This window comes from Drosophila santomea, chromosome X, assembly GCF_016746245.2.
Source record: "Drosophila santomea strain STO CAGO 1482 chromosome X, Prin_Dsan_1.1, whole genome shotgun sequence".
Taxonomy (NCBI): domain Eukaryota; kingdom Metazoa; phylum Arthropoda; class Insecta; order Diptera; family Drosophilidae; genus Drosophila; species Drosophila santomea.
This window is the reverse complement of record NC_053021.2, coordinates 10,209,915-10,225,102: the sequence shown is the minus strand read 5'-3', so window position 1 is coordinate 10,225,102 and position 15,188 is coordinate 10,209,915. Positions and strand designations below refer to the sequence as shown.

Here is a 15,188-nt window from a genome sequence, read left to right as displayed (position 1 = left end):
AGCAGTGTTTCTGATTTTGTATATATATACATATACATATATATGAGCTATATGTAAATATATATATATTTATTTGTATGTACCATGTTACAGTTACAATTGTTAAATTAGATTACATAATTATATAATATAATTCAGTCAAAACGAGCAATAACCGGTTTGGCTAGAAAGTCGGTTAAAATGAAGATGTGTGCTGGCAATAATAATTTATAATTGGCTTTGACTGGTAAATTTAAAAGTACATTTAAAGGGGTACTCGCTACAATTAATACGTAAAAGTGAAAAAAATAGGTGCCGCCATCGGCTGCCACGCGCTTAATATGGTCTAGAACGCATGCCGCCATCGTTCCTCATGGGTCCACCACCATCGCGGCGGTTGCCGCCACCGCCACCACCTCCTCCTCGGCCACCCCGTCCTCCGCCATTGTCATTGAATCGCGAGTAGCCGCCACCGCCGCCTCCTCCTTGCGAGTTGCCACCGCGATCTCTGTTCTGATATCCACCGCCGCCGGATCCGCGATCATTTCCGCGGTCGTAGCCTCCGCCGCCACCACCGCCGTAGCCGCCGCCGCCACCACCGCTCGATCCCTCGTCGTCGCCCTTGGGAGTCTTGCATCTGGAAATGGGAGTGATTATTACTATCGTAACATACTAAAGATTGCTCAATTTGTGATTCCCCAAAGCAAAATTAGTTCTCATACTCCATCAGATAAACTCTTGTGGCAATTATGTGCGCCTTATCAGAAAAAATTGCTTTACGATTGCCTCTCAAACACTTCTTGTTTTTCGTCTACTTATTGGGTTCAATCATACTTGTAGGCATGTGTGGTTTTTTTAAGAATAATGATATGATGGAATATGGAAGTTGGTCTAGAAGTGTATGTTTAAACTTTGCTCACCTATTGCATTCGTTGCGCCAGGCGAAGTTGGTGTTATTACAGCTGTTGCATTTCCAGTCGCCATCACGCGGTTGCACATTGCCGCCGCCGCCACCACCTCCACCGCCTCCTCCACGATCAAAGCGTCCACCGCCACCGCTACCTCCACCTCCATTACCGCCACCGCCGCCTCCTCCTCGATCGAAGCGTCCTCCACCACCGCCTCCGCCACCACCACCGCCGCCTCCTCCTCCGCCGCCACCACCACGACGTCCGCCAAATCCTCCGCGACCACCGCCGCCCTTGTTCCAGTTGTTCTGGCGCTGGGCCAGCGACACCTTGATCGCATTGCCATTGAAGTCGCGCCCATCGAACCATTCAATGGCGGACTGTGCGGCATTAGTGTCATCGTAGGTGACAGTGGCTTCACCCTTAAAGGCGCCGGTCTCCTTGTGCTTGTACAGCCAGATCTTGGGCTTCATTGTACGCTTGTCTTTCTGTTAAGTCAGATGAAAAGGGATATAACGATTCAAAGGTTAAAACGTGTCTACTGACGCATAATATGATGACTACTTGCCTTGATGATTCCAATCGCTCCAAAGTGAGTCTCAATATCCTGCTCGGTGGTAGATGGATCCATGCCAGAGACAAAGATGGTGTCCTCCTGGGTGATCATGTCGCCGCCGCCACCGGAGCCCCCGCCTCCTCCACCGCCGCCGCCCGAGTATCCTCCGGGTCCTACAAATACGAATGGGATATTAGAAAGAGCTGGCAAGTCAGGGTATAGCTTAGAATGGAACTGCTACTTTATTTTATTGTTTTGATTTTTTGTATTTTCTTCTTTCTTTTTAGAATTTAGCCCCTCACATCAACCACCAAAAACGCAACGAAGGTGAGGGCCAAGGTACACGCCCGCATATGTTACAGATACTCCTATAGTTGGCTGTTCAGTGATATTTTAACCAGGATAATACTTATATGTGAAACCAGAATTTTGAGGTGTATTTCGAAAACCTTCTGTGGGTGGACGACTCCGGGAGAGAACATGGTAACATGATAACACTTTGAACAGGTTTCGGTCGGCTTTTGAGCTTTCAAAGCCAGACTGACTGACTGGCACACAAAAACACAAACAGGTGACCCCAAATTGCCAGGAGTTAGCCCGACCAATAATGCACCTTACAGGAAACCTTGATTTTGATTCGTGACAACGCTTTGACATGTATACAACACTTTACAGAAATTAAACATTAAATTACACCTAGCAGACCGAGTCGGTCGTTAACCATTATTGATCAAACAGAGATCAACGAGCTGAATATAAGTACGCTAAATACACTTTAAAGGCCACGACGCGTGGACTTTTCGACGGAATTTCAAATGGGCAATTGGGCCCCACCAAGAATGCCGCCAGGAAAGGAACATGTTTGTTATTATGCATATTCATTTTTTTTACTTTTTTGGTTTGGAATTAGACTCTGTTTTTCATGTTCTAACCGGTTGGGTTTTTTTGTAATTTTTTTTTGTTCTATTTCGATTTTGGATTCAAGTTCAATATGTAGAAAAATATTGGTATACATTACTCGATATGTTTGCAATTATTTGCATTATTTTTACCTTTGTTGTAGCTGTCCTTGCTGGCGCCTCCATTTCTAAAAGAGGATATTGAATAACTTATTTAATGCTTTGATTTTGGTTTTAATGCAGTATGGTGAGGTATACGCCTAGGATCCCTTTACAATACATATTTCTTGTCCGACTTTATGGCATTCTAATGCCATGTATAGAGCACCCGGCGCAGTTCGGTCAGTGACGACGACGTTCAAACAGCGAATGTCCATTTTGTTGCTTTCCATCTTAATAATTAGAACCAAGTGCGACGGCAATCACTGATCAAACTGCCAAGGAGGACAACGTAATGTTGGCATATGTACGTGTATGTATTACTCTTAACCACATAATCTTAATATAATAACGTTTGCATTAGTCTACTACCGAAACAGACTCTATTTACTAAATTCTCAAAAATGAGAGGGACGAAAGACTTTCGACTCATTTAAATACACTTAGGTAGAAAATATCTTACACCCAGATACCATCGTTATCAAACAAAAAGCACTACCTGTTTATTTGCTTATCTACTATAAAAAATAATAATAATATACATATCTTAAAACGAGGCAGGACCTAGATTAAAGGCAATTTCAGGTTTATTATGTGTTAAAATAACAACATTAATACCTAAATCTGTCAATGCGATTAAAAATAAAAAAAAACAATTGTTTAAAATTATCTTACATTTAGTTTGTTAGAGGTAGCTCTATCCTAGACGCGGAATCATTGCTTTCTTATGTATATAAATATATACTGACCATATAGTATGTAATTGAAATTGTTTAATTATTTGAGTATACGTAAGATGATTAGAGTCTTAGAACCACACCAATTCTCCGAACTTTGCATTTAATAATTATTTTACTGAATTTCTTGTTGTTTCGTGGCTCTTGCGACATTTATTTATTTTTAGATTATATGATTGCTGGTTGATTTGGGTAATATGATAGTTTTTCAAAGGTCATAGCTTTATATTATATCTTTGATTACACTTGTGTCATGTTTGATCTTGTTTTTTTTTTACCATCATGTCATAAACTCACACATTTTTTGAATGTTCATTTTGAACATGTTGATGCTGTTTCTATATCGTATTTACGCAGGAATGGATGATATAGTGTACATAGGTATGTGAAACGATAATAATAAAATGTGCGCGATTCTCTATGCAAATATCAAGGAATTCATCATAGATTTCATTAGGCGACCATTATTATTCGAATTTCAACGGCTGTCGAACCACCAGTATTATTTATTTATTGCAGTTATATTTGCTTCCCCAGGGGGTCATTTTTTTTTTTTTTACCATTAGACTCATTTGAATCATTATTTGAATACCAGTTTCAAATATTTTTAGAGAAATTTTCGATGACAAAAAAAAAAAACGTACATGAAATACAGTCATGCGGGTAAATAATAAATAGCCAAATTGTGGGCTACAATTTTTTCTAATTTGATGTTTTCTGCGCTTTCAACCAGTACAAACAAGTTATTTGCAGGAATTGCTATGAGCATTTTCACACTTTGATGCAGCACCGTGCATCGCTTGCATTTCTACAACAACATCTTTACATTACGCTTTGTGTTTCAAGTATTGGCTCGGTCTTTTTTTTCTCATCGGTTTGTCTGGATTGATTGATAAATGTTTATATATGCATACACTTCTCTTATAACACTTAAAAAACCTCCGTAGAAGTCTACTACCCATGATTTGAAAAGCCTGTAACTGATCGGTACCGAAATACTAAAAGGGGATAACATACCCGTAAGAATTGCCTCCTCTGTCGTTCCATGAGCCGCCGCCGCCGCCGCCGCTGCCACCAGAACCACGATGACCGGAACCGGAATCATAACCTTAAACATAAATGTGTTGATATTGGTGCGTGATTCGCAACATGGAGTTCACATGCACGCCTTACCACCGCCTTGTTTGCCGTAGTTCGGAGGTGGCTCGTTGTAGTTACCCGTTTTATTTGGCATTTGTTGGTAGTTTGGTGGGGGGACAGCGAAATTATTATATCCCTGTCCGGCACCACCACCATAACCGCCACCTAGAGTGCACATATTTCAGTGTTTTCAGTGTATTCACGGTGCGACTTGTGCGCGTTTTAAAACTCTACTTACGCTCCATGACCAATAAACGATGTGTGCAGCCTCTTTTCAATCAATAGAATTGCAGGAGTTTCTATAACTCGCTGCGCACAAACTGCCCGAATAAAATAAAGCGTCAGAACTATACAAATTTAATTGTAAAATGGCGTGTGAAAATTAATTAGGGATGTGCCTTGACTGGGGCTGGTATAAGCGTGTATCGAAGCTCCTATCGATATAGATATCGATACTGCGGAATGTGTGGGATGGAACATAAATATGCCATATATTTGTATCGTATCCTAATTTAACATATTACATTTTAAATGGGATACAAATAAACTGAACCCAAAAGGTATTTCATAATTGATCGACTCTTTGAGCGCTTTACAGCACTGAATCGCTTGCAGCCCTGCAAACATTGTTTACATTCGTTAGCACTTAACTTTGAATGAAAGTGTCAATCAGCTGTTCGTGCTTTGAAATTGAATTGGTGTTTACGTGGATTTAATTTTTCTGAAATCAAATTAAATCAGAGCCAAACACAAAATGATCGAAATTACAGATCTGCAGAGTAAGTATTGATACGTGAAAGCCATCAGCGCAACTAAACCGCTTATTGAAATCTTCCCGCAGAAATTGGCATCGGCTTGGCTGGTTTTGGCATTTCTTTTCTGTTTCTCGGCATGCTGCTGCTGTTCGATAAAGGCCTGCTCGCCATTGGCAATGTACGTTCGTCACATGCACATAATGCACCCCATGTAGCACACCCTTCGAGCACTATAATAATAGCAATCGCCTCTTTCCCGCAGATTCTATTCATATCGGGCCTCGGCTGCGTCATTGGCGTGGAGCGCACCCTGCGCTTTTTCTTCCAACGGCACAAAGTCAAAGGCACAACGGCCTTCTTCGGTGGAATCGTCATCGTCCTGCTGGGATTCCCCATCTTCGGCATGATTATTGAATCCTATGGATTTTTCGCACTCTTCAGGTTCGTAGCTCTCTGGCCAAGGCTCAGTCGGATTTGTCCGAGGTCATTTAAGCGGGGCTAACCGGTTACACAGTCCACATGGTCTACCCGCTTTCCCGCTTTAAATATTCCATTCTCAAATCAGGGCTTAGCACTCATAGTTTCGTTTAGATTTTTATATTTTAGTTGAAAAACTGCAAGTCATACGGATTTCGATTTCATGTCTTTCATAGAAAAGAGCAACTAACAAGTTTAATTCTTTAGATTGGCGTAAGAAGTAGGCTCGATCATATGCTATAGATGCTCGAGAAAGCAGAAATAGGAATTATTCGCTGTTTCTAGGGTGTTTTTATATATTTTGCCTATGTATATCTCTCTCTTTTTACCTTGTGCATGGCAAGATTTTAAAAAAGCCACGACCAACGAATGGAACTACTAAAGAATTACCAGAATATATTTAGGTATTTTCATCATAAGAACTTAACTTCGAAATACTAGAGGAAGTAACTTCTTTTAGGGATTTGTCTTTTACTCTTAAGCCTATAAAAATCCCTGACACTTCTTCTAAATGTCCTTTTGTTTTATCTTTTCAGCGGCTTCTTCCCCGTGGCTATTAATTTCCTGGGCCGTGTGCCTGTTTTAGGATCGCTGTTAAATTTGCCATTTATGCAAAAGGTAAGGTAGCATGGAGCTTCACATGAAAAAAAATAGAACATAGCAACTAGCCCATACTCATGATCATTTAACGAGCTCATCTCGCCTTGATGCGAATGCCCATTGAATAAACTGAAGGGTCCACATTCCCAAACGACCACGCAGACTCGATTTCATAGCCAATTTTGGTATTTATCTAAGCTATGTATTTCAACATTTACAAGTCCAAAGTATAGGGATTTAGTGGCGCGTTTAGTGAATCTTTTCCCAGTCCTCACGTTCCTCGCGCTCCTTCACGACCTCCTTGAGGTAGGGTTCCAGATACTTGACGTCCTCCTCGTACTTGGTCCACTGCTCCTTGGGCAGGATGGTCTTGGTCATGGACAGATGGAGGGCCCTCATGATGCGGTAGTTGCGCTCATCGTACAACTTCCTGGGCAATCGGCGCACGGCCTCCTTGACATCCTCGTTCTCATACAGACAATCATCCCGATGCAGACCTGCAGAAATCGGTAAACACCAAGGCTCAGCTGTTAGAAATCACTAGGTTATATAGTAGTCCTACCGTATTGGTTGAATCCGGAGAGATTGTAGGCCCATCTGCCCAGATTTGCTGTGGGGAAAAATTGGCATTAGATATTTACGTAATCATAATATTCCGGGTTATTGCGCTACGGGATATGTTGCATTCAACGCGTGTCCGATTGTTACCCGTTCATAATACTTACAGAGAACTGCGGGTCCCTTTCTGGCAATATAGTTCGACATGGTTTACGTAAAATTAGAAGTCGGGAAAGAGATATTCCTCCAACCTTTTTATTTTAGGTATGAGAACGTTGGAGATGTGCCTCGCGATAGTTATCGCACCCAGTTATCGATCAACATGCACTGTGGTTGTGTTTGCACAAATCGATTTTCAAAATATACTACAGACACACTGCAATGCGTTATCGATACATCGCATTCAAATTATTTGTTTCTTTAGTTAACGTTTTACCCTTTTGTATTTTTTTAGATTGTTCAAAAACTTGGAGGAGACGTCAACCGAACTACAGTGTAATTCCATCTTCATAGTGGACCATGTTGCGAAGACTTTTTTATAAAGTAAATAAAATCAATTCAAATTCTTGTAAACCCATTTAAGTCCATGTAAAAATCCGCCTTCATAAACAAAATACTTGTAGTTTATCAAACCGAACGATTATGGCTTTCTTTATTTATAATTTATTATGGGGATCTCTATGGAAATGTGCTCAATTTGAGCTTTATTTATTTTAACAAAAAACCTTAATTAAATGAATTATAAAAATTAACTTGTAAATCGGGTGTTGTATATTATTAATGACCTCAATAAATCGAAAATAGTTAACTCAAAACTGAAAACCTGAAAATGTTGGTAATTAGCGGAGTGCTTTACCAAGCGGAAGTCCCTACTTTTCATTTTAATATTATTTCCCCAATTTTTTGCGATAAGCTCCTGCCATCGGTAAACCCCTCATTAAAATGATTGATAGTGCTTTTATTTTAAAGTACATACCTTCGCTTTATTATGACTACAAAATATCAATTTATACAAATTAAAGAACATATACAAATTTTTTATATATACAGTGCCCTCCCTTAAGAGTGAACACTCGAATATGTGAACTTTTAGTAAAAGTGAACGATTATTTTATGAAATTTTAGAAACTTTCGTTTAACTTAGTAAAAAAAAATCAAATTTTATGTTTTCGAAAACGAGGTGTTTTTTTTAATATTTTAAATTTTGTATTGTAATTCGTTATAGTGAACAAATTCGATTCAGTGCACACCCTTGGTTCTCATTAGTCCACTGTTTCGAGTGAGCACTGTACATACACTAAGGCTGGCACGAACACGACACTAATTTAAGTTTGTTTCGGTTTCGTTTCTGATTTCTGAACACACGTTATATATATACATATGTATAACATTGATAGCCGTTCCAGCCTTAGTTTATACATATATCACTGGGCACATAATTTAGTAACTCCCAATGCGCTGAGTGGCCGGGAGAGAGAAATCACTTATTGTTCTTAGCTGCAGTCAATGACAGAAACTCCACCTTTCGAGCCAAGTACTCATTATAGCGAAGAAATGCATAGCTACATGGGAAGAGAGAAATTGGTCATTAGTATCGATTGGTAATGGTGGTAATTGGGGAAAAATCAGGTATTGCAGGGTACACTATAACAAATCCATAATAATAATGGATGTGTAATAGATGTTGATTACTCTCATTTACAAAACTGATACACATATGGTATATATGTATAAAGGAAATATCTTTTAAATACATTCTGCATTCCCAATTTTATGCTATAGTCTATATACTTTGCAATACTCACCCTACGTAGTCGAAATCGATAGTGGAATGCTCGGCTTGCAACAGGGACCACACCGTCCAAAAGATATGCGATGCCAGCGCAAACTGATTGACCTGGACATAGAGCAGTTCGACTTCATCGTTCTGAATGTGGCTGCGCTGTAGGTACTCCTCAAGGTAGACCCTCAGCCACTGCAGTTGGAACTCGCGCTTGGGATAGCGGGAGTAGTCGACCTCATCGACGCCGCACATCTCCGCAAAGTGGTTGCCAATGTCGAAGGCCTGGAAATTGTAATCGGCATACTCGTAGTCGATGAAGTTCACCGTATTCAGGCTTTGCGTGTAGATCACATTTCCCAGCAGAAGGTCGTTGTGGGAGAAGACAATCGGACTGTCCAGAGCCTCAAGGTATTCATATAGCTTATTGAACTCCTCGCGCAGGCGGCCGATAGGTAGAAACGTTTCTTTCACTCTGCAATCAAAGGGATAAACCCGGCAATAAGACAATGAACGAATGAATGAATATCAAGAGAATGAGTGACGAAGGATCAAGTATCGTACCTTTTGTGTTTTTCAGCATCACTAAAACGTTCAGGTACTAAATCAAGAAAGCTCTGCGTCTTCTTCCAAATCATCGGCATGGGTTTGGTCGCCGAACTTTCCCCGTGCTTTCTCACCTTGCGATGCATTTCGGCCATGCGACGGGCGACCAAGGGCCAAATCTCTGGACAGAGCACACTGTCCGTATTCAGGGTGGTTCCAGGTACGTATTCGTAGACGAGACCGTTCTTGAACGTGGCATACAGCGATGGCGCTAGCCCATACGTATGCAGTAGAAGAAAGTTTTGCGTCTCCGCCTTGCGATCTATCAGTAGGTCCGTTTTGTTGCCGTATATCCTGACCAGCACTACGTTATCGGAGTACTGTACAGGTGAGCCATCGTCCGCTGCCCGATCGTCTGTGTAGTCATCATCGTCCTTCTCGATGATGACTGGATCCTCGGACTGAAGCGGCGACAGACCTTGAGTCTTCGTCTTGATAGGTAGATACGGTCCGCCGTTCTCATCGCTCAATTTGGAGATCTCTTTATGAAAACATCCGACCAGTTTGTTTGTGATGCCATCGGTAAAACTCTAAAATAAGCCAGAGAACAACATCATTAAATCGTGTACATACACATCAAGATCAAGTGAATGGGTTAGAATTAATTACTAGTCAGTGGAGAAGCTACGTGATTTGTGTGCTTTGATTATGTACGTGAAGTTATTGCATCACCTAATACCAATATTGCTATATGGAAATGTTCATTAGTAGCATTCAATGGAACGGTTTCGGGAATTCGGTTTTTAAGCCGCAGCTCAAGAGCTACAGTAAAAGGCTTAAGGCACCTTCCTTATCGTCTCCACATGCTTCTTTATGTACGTATATAAAAAAGAGTGAAGCACATGGGTGATAAACTTTGTGACACCAGCTATTTGCGTGCTAAGCGTCTCAGAAAGACCACCTTCGTCTTGAAATATACGCATACGGTGCTTTTTATAATGAAAACACAGAAACAGATAAGATAATGGAATGCTAAACAATTTAAATTCACAATTAGCAATTCCAAGCGAAAAGTCCACAATGTGTAGGCGAAGGAAATAATAGTAGGAATATAGTAATTAGTTCAGTTCAATCACTTCCATCTACGAAAACTATTAGTTTTAGTCATTTTACTGATTGAAAAGTTAACTGAATAAAGTAATTAATATTTTCCACTTATTTTCCTTTACTCAGTGTTTAATGCACTTAAGATTAAAGTGGTAGTAGTACAAACACGTGTGTTTTAGATCGTTGCGATATTGTAAATTTTCCACTTCATAAATATACCTTTAAAACTCTAGCAGCTATGAAAATGTCAATAATTCTATATATTTGTTAACCCATTACTACCATGACAGTTGTGCGGCATAAATAACCGTGCGACTTAAGTAAAACTCAAACAATTTGTTAATTGCTGAGAAACCGTAACTATGACGCCATGGTCCATGAATCAACTCAGTTTTCCCCTTGTCAACAAGTATTCATTATGAAGCTTTTATTATCTCTACTTTGACGATATGTAAATCGCCTGACTGGCGCCAAATCTTTGAGCCTCCACAAGGATGCTTCCGCTACTTAAATCCTTTTCACTCGACTAAAGTATCTATATCTGGAAAACGGACACGACATGATTTAGACTATGTACCATGTACTATGCACTAGTCGCTGATCAAGGGATGAACCACGTTTTATAGCCCACCAGCAATGGCAAGACTCAGCACTTGGCAAATCCGACTGGAGCTGCCATAAAGCTGATAAGTGAGTTACGGACAAGCTGTGTACACCAATTAGACGTCATGCTTGTGGTGCGGCGTGTACAACAGATAGCGAGGTCAAGGCGTACAAGTGGGTGCCGATAAGGCAAGAACGCCCCATTTCAAAACCGGAGTGATTAAAACAGCCTCAGGCATTTGTACAACATTAACTCTAACTGGACGGCGTACCATTATCAAATTGGGACAAACAAAATCAAGCCCCTTAAAAGGCTAAGGAAAAATACCAACGTACAACGTACGGTTATCGGTTATTTGGATCATCCGTAAATTACGGACGGACGGTAATGGTTATCTGTAAAAACACTCGAGTCAATGCACCTGCTTCCCTGCCAGCATATAAAGTATAAAGTAAAGTAAAGTATTGTGCGATTTCATTAGAACCGACGACTACTAATTGGCACGAAGGCCTACTTCTTGGCTCACACCTGCTACCTTCTACCCCGCTCCGTTTTGTAGGGAACACTTATTGTTTATACCCCGGAGTCGAGGGCTAGATTAGCAAACAAGTTTCTACTGCGACGCGGGGTCTGAAGTCTCTGTCTCTGTAGTTTCGCTTGGAGACTCGCAGAAACTCTCGCAGTCCTAACACACCAACACCAGCGTAATTGTTAATGTTAATTTCGAATAACAATCCTATGGGTCTCGCTCCATTGATATAACAATGTCTATTTACAATTATCAAGGCGGCAGCGGGTACGCTGTTCTGTATATATATATTATATAATTATTACAATTGGAAGGTTGGTTGTTGTGCAATAACCCTGTTTCAAACAATGTTAGCAACTACTACGACTCTATATCTCTATATACATATGTATTGTACTATATAATATCCCACGTTCCGCACACCAGTTAGTGATCGTAATAAATGATAAGGAAACATACAGCGTCGTCATCACCATCGTTTCTTGGGCCGGATAACGATCTTCGATCTGCGAACTACCCTGATCTGATGGAGAATGTAGAGAATATGACATTGATGGTTTCGTTTTTTTGCATTGTATAGTGTTTTGCATTGTTTTGTGATTTCATTTGATTTGATTTGTTTGGGATTATGATATTGTAGTGGGGGTAAGGTAAGGTAATTTCGAAGGTTGATGGGGTTTACGTTACCTTAAACTCGACGTGGCTGAGGTCCCAGGTCGGTCGAATAACCTTCAACAGTTCCTTGGCCCCTTGAATCACGTCAGCCTCCTCAACAAATATGGGGACAAAGGGTACAATCGCCTCTTTTCTGGATTTATCCTCCTGTTTTGCTCGAATATCACGCGTATTTTGTTCGTGCTCGTTGTTTTCGTTTTCGTGTTGGTTTTTGTTTTTGTTTTCGCTCTCGCTTGGATTTGGATACGAATTGGAATTTGAATGTGAATTCAATTGGTTCTGGACCTGGTTCGATTGCGATAGCGTTTGCTGATTGACCGTCTGACGAACTAAGGATAAAGAATCTTTCATCACTTTGGGGTTGCCGCCACTTGTTGAAATCTGTCCTGTGTAACTGTTGCTCTTGGTTTCTGTGCCCATTCTATTGTATTATATATGTGAAATACGAAAGTGTCAGGTCGGGTCATACACATAGAACGACAATAACAACAGCATGTAAAATGAGTAGGTAGCGTTAGTTAAAAGCTAATCATCCGAATGCAAAACCAACCGAGTACCCAACCAAACCAGCATGATATCCCCCAAAGACCCACAGCGAAATGAGCCAAAAACCAGCCTTGACCAGTAGCCGCATCCAGTAAGTATACTACGCCCATGTCCTCTCACTCATGCGCACCGAAACCAGAGTTTTGGATGGAGAAGACCGCACCCAGTTAGTAGGATCTGCGTGTCATGTGGCAAATAGCCCAAACACTTCCACTTCATTCAAGTGAAACTCTCATTCATTGAGTGTAATCGTATGCGTAAAGCTAACATTAAATGTAATCTCAATAAGCCATTCTAAAGTTAATAAACTAAAGCTTTTGGGGATTCGACATGGCATTGGAAATTAAAAAAATGAATTCAAGCTAGTTTTATTCCAAATGTGCAACGATAATCCCATCACAAAGTCAAATAAAAATATTCTACATAACGATCACACTTTTAGAGTCCCAAATGTGCAATTAACAATTATACGAGAAAATGTCCGCTAATTTGTCAAGCAAATAATACACATATAAATATATATAGTCCATATAAAATGGTTACGGAAAATAAACCTTGAAATTTTGATAGTCATTTCGTTAACTGGTTTTGACTTGATACAGGAAGTTCTTTATTCCAGTAATAGATACCATGCTCTTTTACCCTCGTTGAACACCAAAATTCGCAATATACATAGATAAAAGCAGCCTTAATGATACACTTTAATCAGTAATGTAATGGAAGATACGTTTTGCAAACTAATAACTTGTTAATAGTTAATAGTTAATAATAATACATAATGCAGTTCTAATTACATATACATGCAAGTGTATGATGTATGTATGTAGGTATGACGTGCGCTTTTTGATTACCATTCTTTTTTGAGCTTATCGCTGACATTATCTACTAACTAGATCCATCATCTTGTCTTCATTTTCGACTATATCAAGAAACGCTGATTTAGAAATAAACTTTTTATCCATTTATGATAAGCAACTGCGATGTTAAGAAAACCTTAAGAAAACATCTCGAAGTTATGTGATAGAATCATTTTGGTAATACTGACACCTGGAACAAAAACCAGCTATTCACGCTAAAGGTACTATTATTCTGCCCCGCACTGTAAATGTATTCGAATTCGGCACAGCCGAAAGTACACGTAGACGTGTGTACTCGAAATACACGAAGGTGCGTAAGGCGATGACTATAAATCGGAGAAGGTAACGAGACAACATACGTATATTTGCATGGGATAAGGTAAGGGGGTCGAAATAAGTCAATAAGATCGCAGTGCTAAGCCAATGTCTTAAAATACAGGGGCGGAACGAAGGGGTGGCTACGTTTTTAATTTGGTCCAAGGCATTTTGAAATCGGAATTCAATTGTATCTACTTAATTTGGTTGCAATCAGAGCTCTTTAGGGGTAAAACCCCCCAAATGACCCCCCTGACTCCGCTCCTGGAGCAGGGGAATGCACCCACACTCGCGCACAAATAATTAGGGCGTAAAATGCTAATCTTGTGAATATGTGAATGTACATGTATGTACATATATATGTACATACATGTGTACCTACTCCACGCAAATCATGTGTTGAGCAATGCAAGTGTACATTATGTACATGCAAACGTATGTAAGATCGGAAATCAGGTGAAAAACCGGTGGCCAATAAGACAGGTGGGCGGGGATACGTTAGCACGCGACATTTGCTTTAATATTAACATGTTTTTTGTTTCGCACTTTCTTTATTTTTTCATCTTTATTTTGGTTTTTTAGCCAGGCCAATAGTTTACGCATACAGTAGCAATATACATACATATGTACGTGCAAGGGTACAACTGCATGTGTGTGCATAGTAGGTGGGATTAGGGCCCACCTGCACGGGCAAAGTTTCCGATAGGACCTCTACATCCCTTAATACTACTTCAATTCGGAAACTAAAATGTTATTTATAAAACTAAAATACAGATAAGCTAATATACTTTGTCAGTTACTTAATATACGTCTTTTGAGTCTCAAAATCGAAGATTCCATTCGGAATTTAGGTCGTGCAAAAGGGCCTTACGCGCGTTCTGGGTTAAGAACCCCCTGTCCACGGCCCCTTCCTCACGACGACCCCTCCCACAAACCGTGCATCCTTTTTCTGAACCCGGTGCGATATTTGTTGGTTGATTTAAAGGATTCCCATACCGATTTCGATTCTGATTCGGTGGTTCTGAATTCAGATAGTGATTCGATTCGATTTGATTCGTGTTTCGCATGCAATTTCAGTTTTGAAAACGAGAAACAAGGTAAAATAATAATAAAATGTGTACCAATATGTCAAGCGTCAACGAATGCAAACGCACACTGAGGTGAATTGTTAGTTGTCTACACACGTTACCTTCGGGTATTGATTGTTTTTTAAAAGAAAACACAAAAAAAAAGCCGCGAAAATCACACAACCAGATTATTGATTTTGGCCCCCGCTGAAATTGGCGCACACAACACACAAATTTGACTGGGGAACGAACAGCGGGCGATGTAAACGATTCGGTTCCGTCTTGGAATATATAGCTGCCGAACTATCGATGAAACAATCGGATACCTCAACCGGTCGCTCCGTCTGCCGGGAATACCAAAACGCCTCGGTGAACTGGCGCGCGAACGAGGGCA

At 40.3% G+C, this 15,188-nt stretch overlaps 4 protein-coding genes across 9 annotated transcripts; 1 reads left to right on the top strand and 3 right to left on the bottom strand.

Moving 5' to 3' along the window:
- Window positions 1-7: 7 nt before the first annotated feature.
- Window positions 8-4,777, bottom strand: LOC120457230 (RNA-binding protein cabeza). 5 transcript variants are annotated; one of them, XM_039644608.2, is made up of 7 exons: window positions 4,617-4,777; window positions 4,412-4,543; window positions 4,256-4,346; window positions 2,496-2,530; window positions 1,456-1,616; window positions 900-1,375; window positions 8-616 (listed from the first exon to the last, which is right to left on the bottom strand). In XM_039644608.2, the coding sequence occupies exons 1-7, from the start codon at window positions 4,621-4,623 to the stop codon at window positions 316-318; spliced, it is 1,203 nt and encodes a 400-aa protein (XP_039500542.1). In that variant the 5' UTR covers window positions 4,624-4,777; the 3' UTR covers window positions 8-315. The 5 variants fall into 5 exon arrangements, with proteins under 5 accessions (XP_039500542.1, XP_039500543.1, XP_039500544.1 ...); XM_039644609.2 differs by lacking the exon at window positions 2,496-2,530; XM_039644610.2 differs by lacking the exon at window positions 4,412-4,543 and having other exon boundaries at window positions 4,617-4,771.
- A 221-nt stretch (window positions 4,778-4,998) lies between these two features.
- On the top strand, window positions 4,999-7,405 carry LOC120457231 (vesicle transport protein GOT1B). The gene is made up of 5 exons (XM_039644613.1): window positions 4,999-5,157; window positions 5,220-5,311; window positions 5,396-5,574; window positions 6,147-6,228; window positions 7,223-7,405. The coding sequence occupies exons 1-5, from the start codon at window positions 5,133-5,135 to the stop codon at window positions 7,265-7,267; spliced, it is 423 nt and encodes a 140-aa protein (XP_039500547.1). The 5' UTR covers window positions 4,999-5,132; the 3' UTR covers window positions 7,268-7,405.
- LOC120457233 (cytochrome b-c1 complex subunit 7) lies at window positions 6,391-7,093 on the bottom strand. Its single transcript, XM_039644614.2, has 3 exons — window positions 6,936-7,093; window positions 6,773-6,820; window positions 6,391-6,707 (listed from the first exon to the last, which is right to left on the bottom strand). The coding sequence occupies exons 1-3, from the start codon at window positions 6,973-6,975 to the stop codon at window positions 6,460-6,462; spliced, it is 336 nt and encodes a 111-aa protein (XP_039500548.1). The 5' UTR covers window positions 6,976-7,093; the 3' UTR covers window positions 6,391-6,459.
- Window positions 7,406-7,724: 319 nt separating the features above from the next.
- Window positions 7,725-15,101, bottom strand: LOC120457090 (ethanolamine kinase). Of its 2 annotated transcripts, none has more exons than XM_039644276.1 (5): window positions 14,849-15,101; window positions 12,022-12,430; window positions 9,113-9,684; window positions 8,574-9,023; window positions 7,725-8,330 (listed from the first exon to the last, which is right to left on the bottom strand). In XM_039644276.1, the coding sequence occupies exons 2-5, from the start codon at window positions 12,427-12,429 to the stop codon at window positions 8,249-8,251; spliced, it is 1,512 nt and encodes a 503-aa protein (XP_039500210.1). In that variant the 5' UTR covers window position 12,430; window positions 14,849-15,101; the 3' UTR covers window positions 7,725-8,248. The 2 variants fall into 2 exon arrangements, with proteins under 2 accessions (XP_039500210.1, XP_039500209.1); XM_039644275.2 differs by having other exon boundaries at window positions 14,917-15,101.
- Window positions 15,102-15,188: the final 87 nt, after the last annotated feature.

What these genes read in the sequence shown, in the direction of transcription:
- LOC120457230 (XM_039644608.2), bottom strand. An exon ending in AGAGGAGGCAATTCTTACGG is followed by an intron (nt 2,531 to 4,255) that starts GTATGTTATCCC and finishes ATCCTCTTTTAG; the next exon opens with AAATGGAGGCGCCAGCAAGG. An exon ending in CAAGGACAGCTACAACAAAG is followed by an intron (nt 1,617 to 2,495) that starts GTAAAAATAATG and finishes TCGTATTTGTAG; the next exon opens with GACCCGGAGGATACTCGGGC.
- LOC120457231 (XM_039644613.1), top strand. Translation starts at nt 5,133, where the DNA reads ATGATCGAAATTACAGATCTGCAGA. An exon ending in GCCTGCTCGCCATTGGCAAT is followed by an intron (nt 5,312 to 5,395) that starts GTACGTTCGTCA and finishes TCTTTCCCGCAG; the next exon opens with ATTCTATTCATATCGGGCCT. An exon ending in ATTTGCCATTTATGCAAAAG is followed by an intron (nt 6,229 to 7,222) that starts GTAAGGTAGCAT and finishes GTATTTTTTTAG; the next exon opens with ATTGTTCAAAAACTTGGAGG.
- LOC120457233 (XM_039644614.2), bottom strand. Translation starts at nt 6,975, where the DNA reads ATGTCGAACTATATTGCCAGAAAGGGACCCGCAGTTCTCT. An exon ending in AAAGGGACCCGCAGTTCTCT is followed by an intron (nt 6,821 to 6,935) that starts GTAAGTATTATG and finishes TTTTCCCCACAG; the next exon opens with CAAATCTGGGCAGATGGGCC. An exon ending in CTCCGGATTCAACCAATACG is followed by an intron (nt 6,708 to 6,772) that starts GTAGGACTACTA and finishes CGATTTCTGCAG; the next exon opens with GTCTGCATCGGGATGATTGT.
- LOC120457090 (XM_039644276.1), bottom strand. Translation starts at nt 12,429, where the DNA reads ATGGGCACAGAAACCAAGAGCAACAGTTACACAGGACAGATTTCAACA. An exon ending in TCAGCCACGTCGAGTTTAAG is followed by an intron (nt 9,685 to 12,021) that starts GTAACGTAAACC and finishes GGCTTATTTTAG; the next exon opens with AGTTTTACCGATGGCATCAC. An exon ending in ATCGATTTCGACTACGTAGG is followed by an intron (nt 8,331 to 8,573) that starts GTGAGTATTGCA and finishes CTTCCCATGTAG; the next exon opens with CTATGCATTTCTTCGCTATA.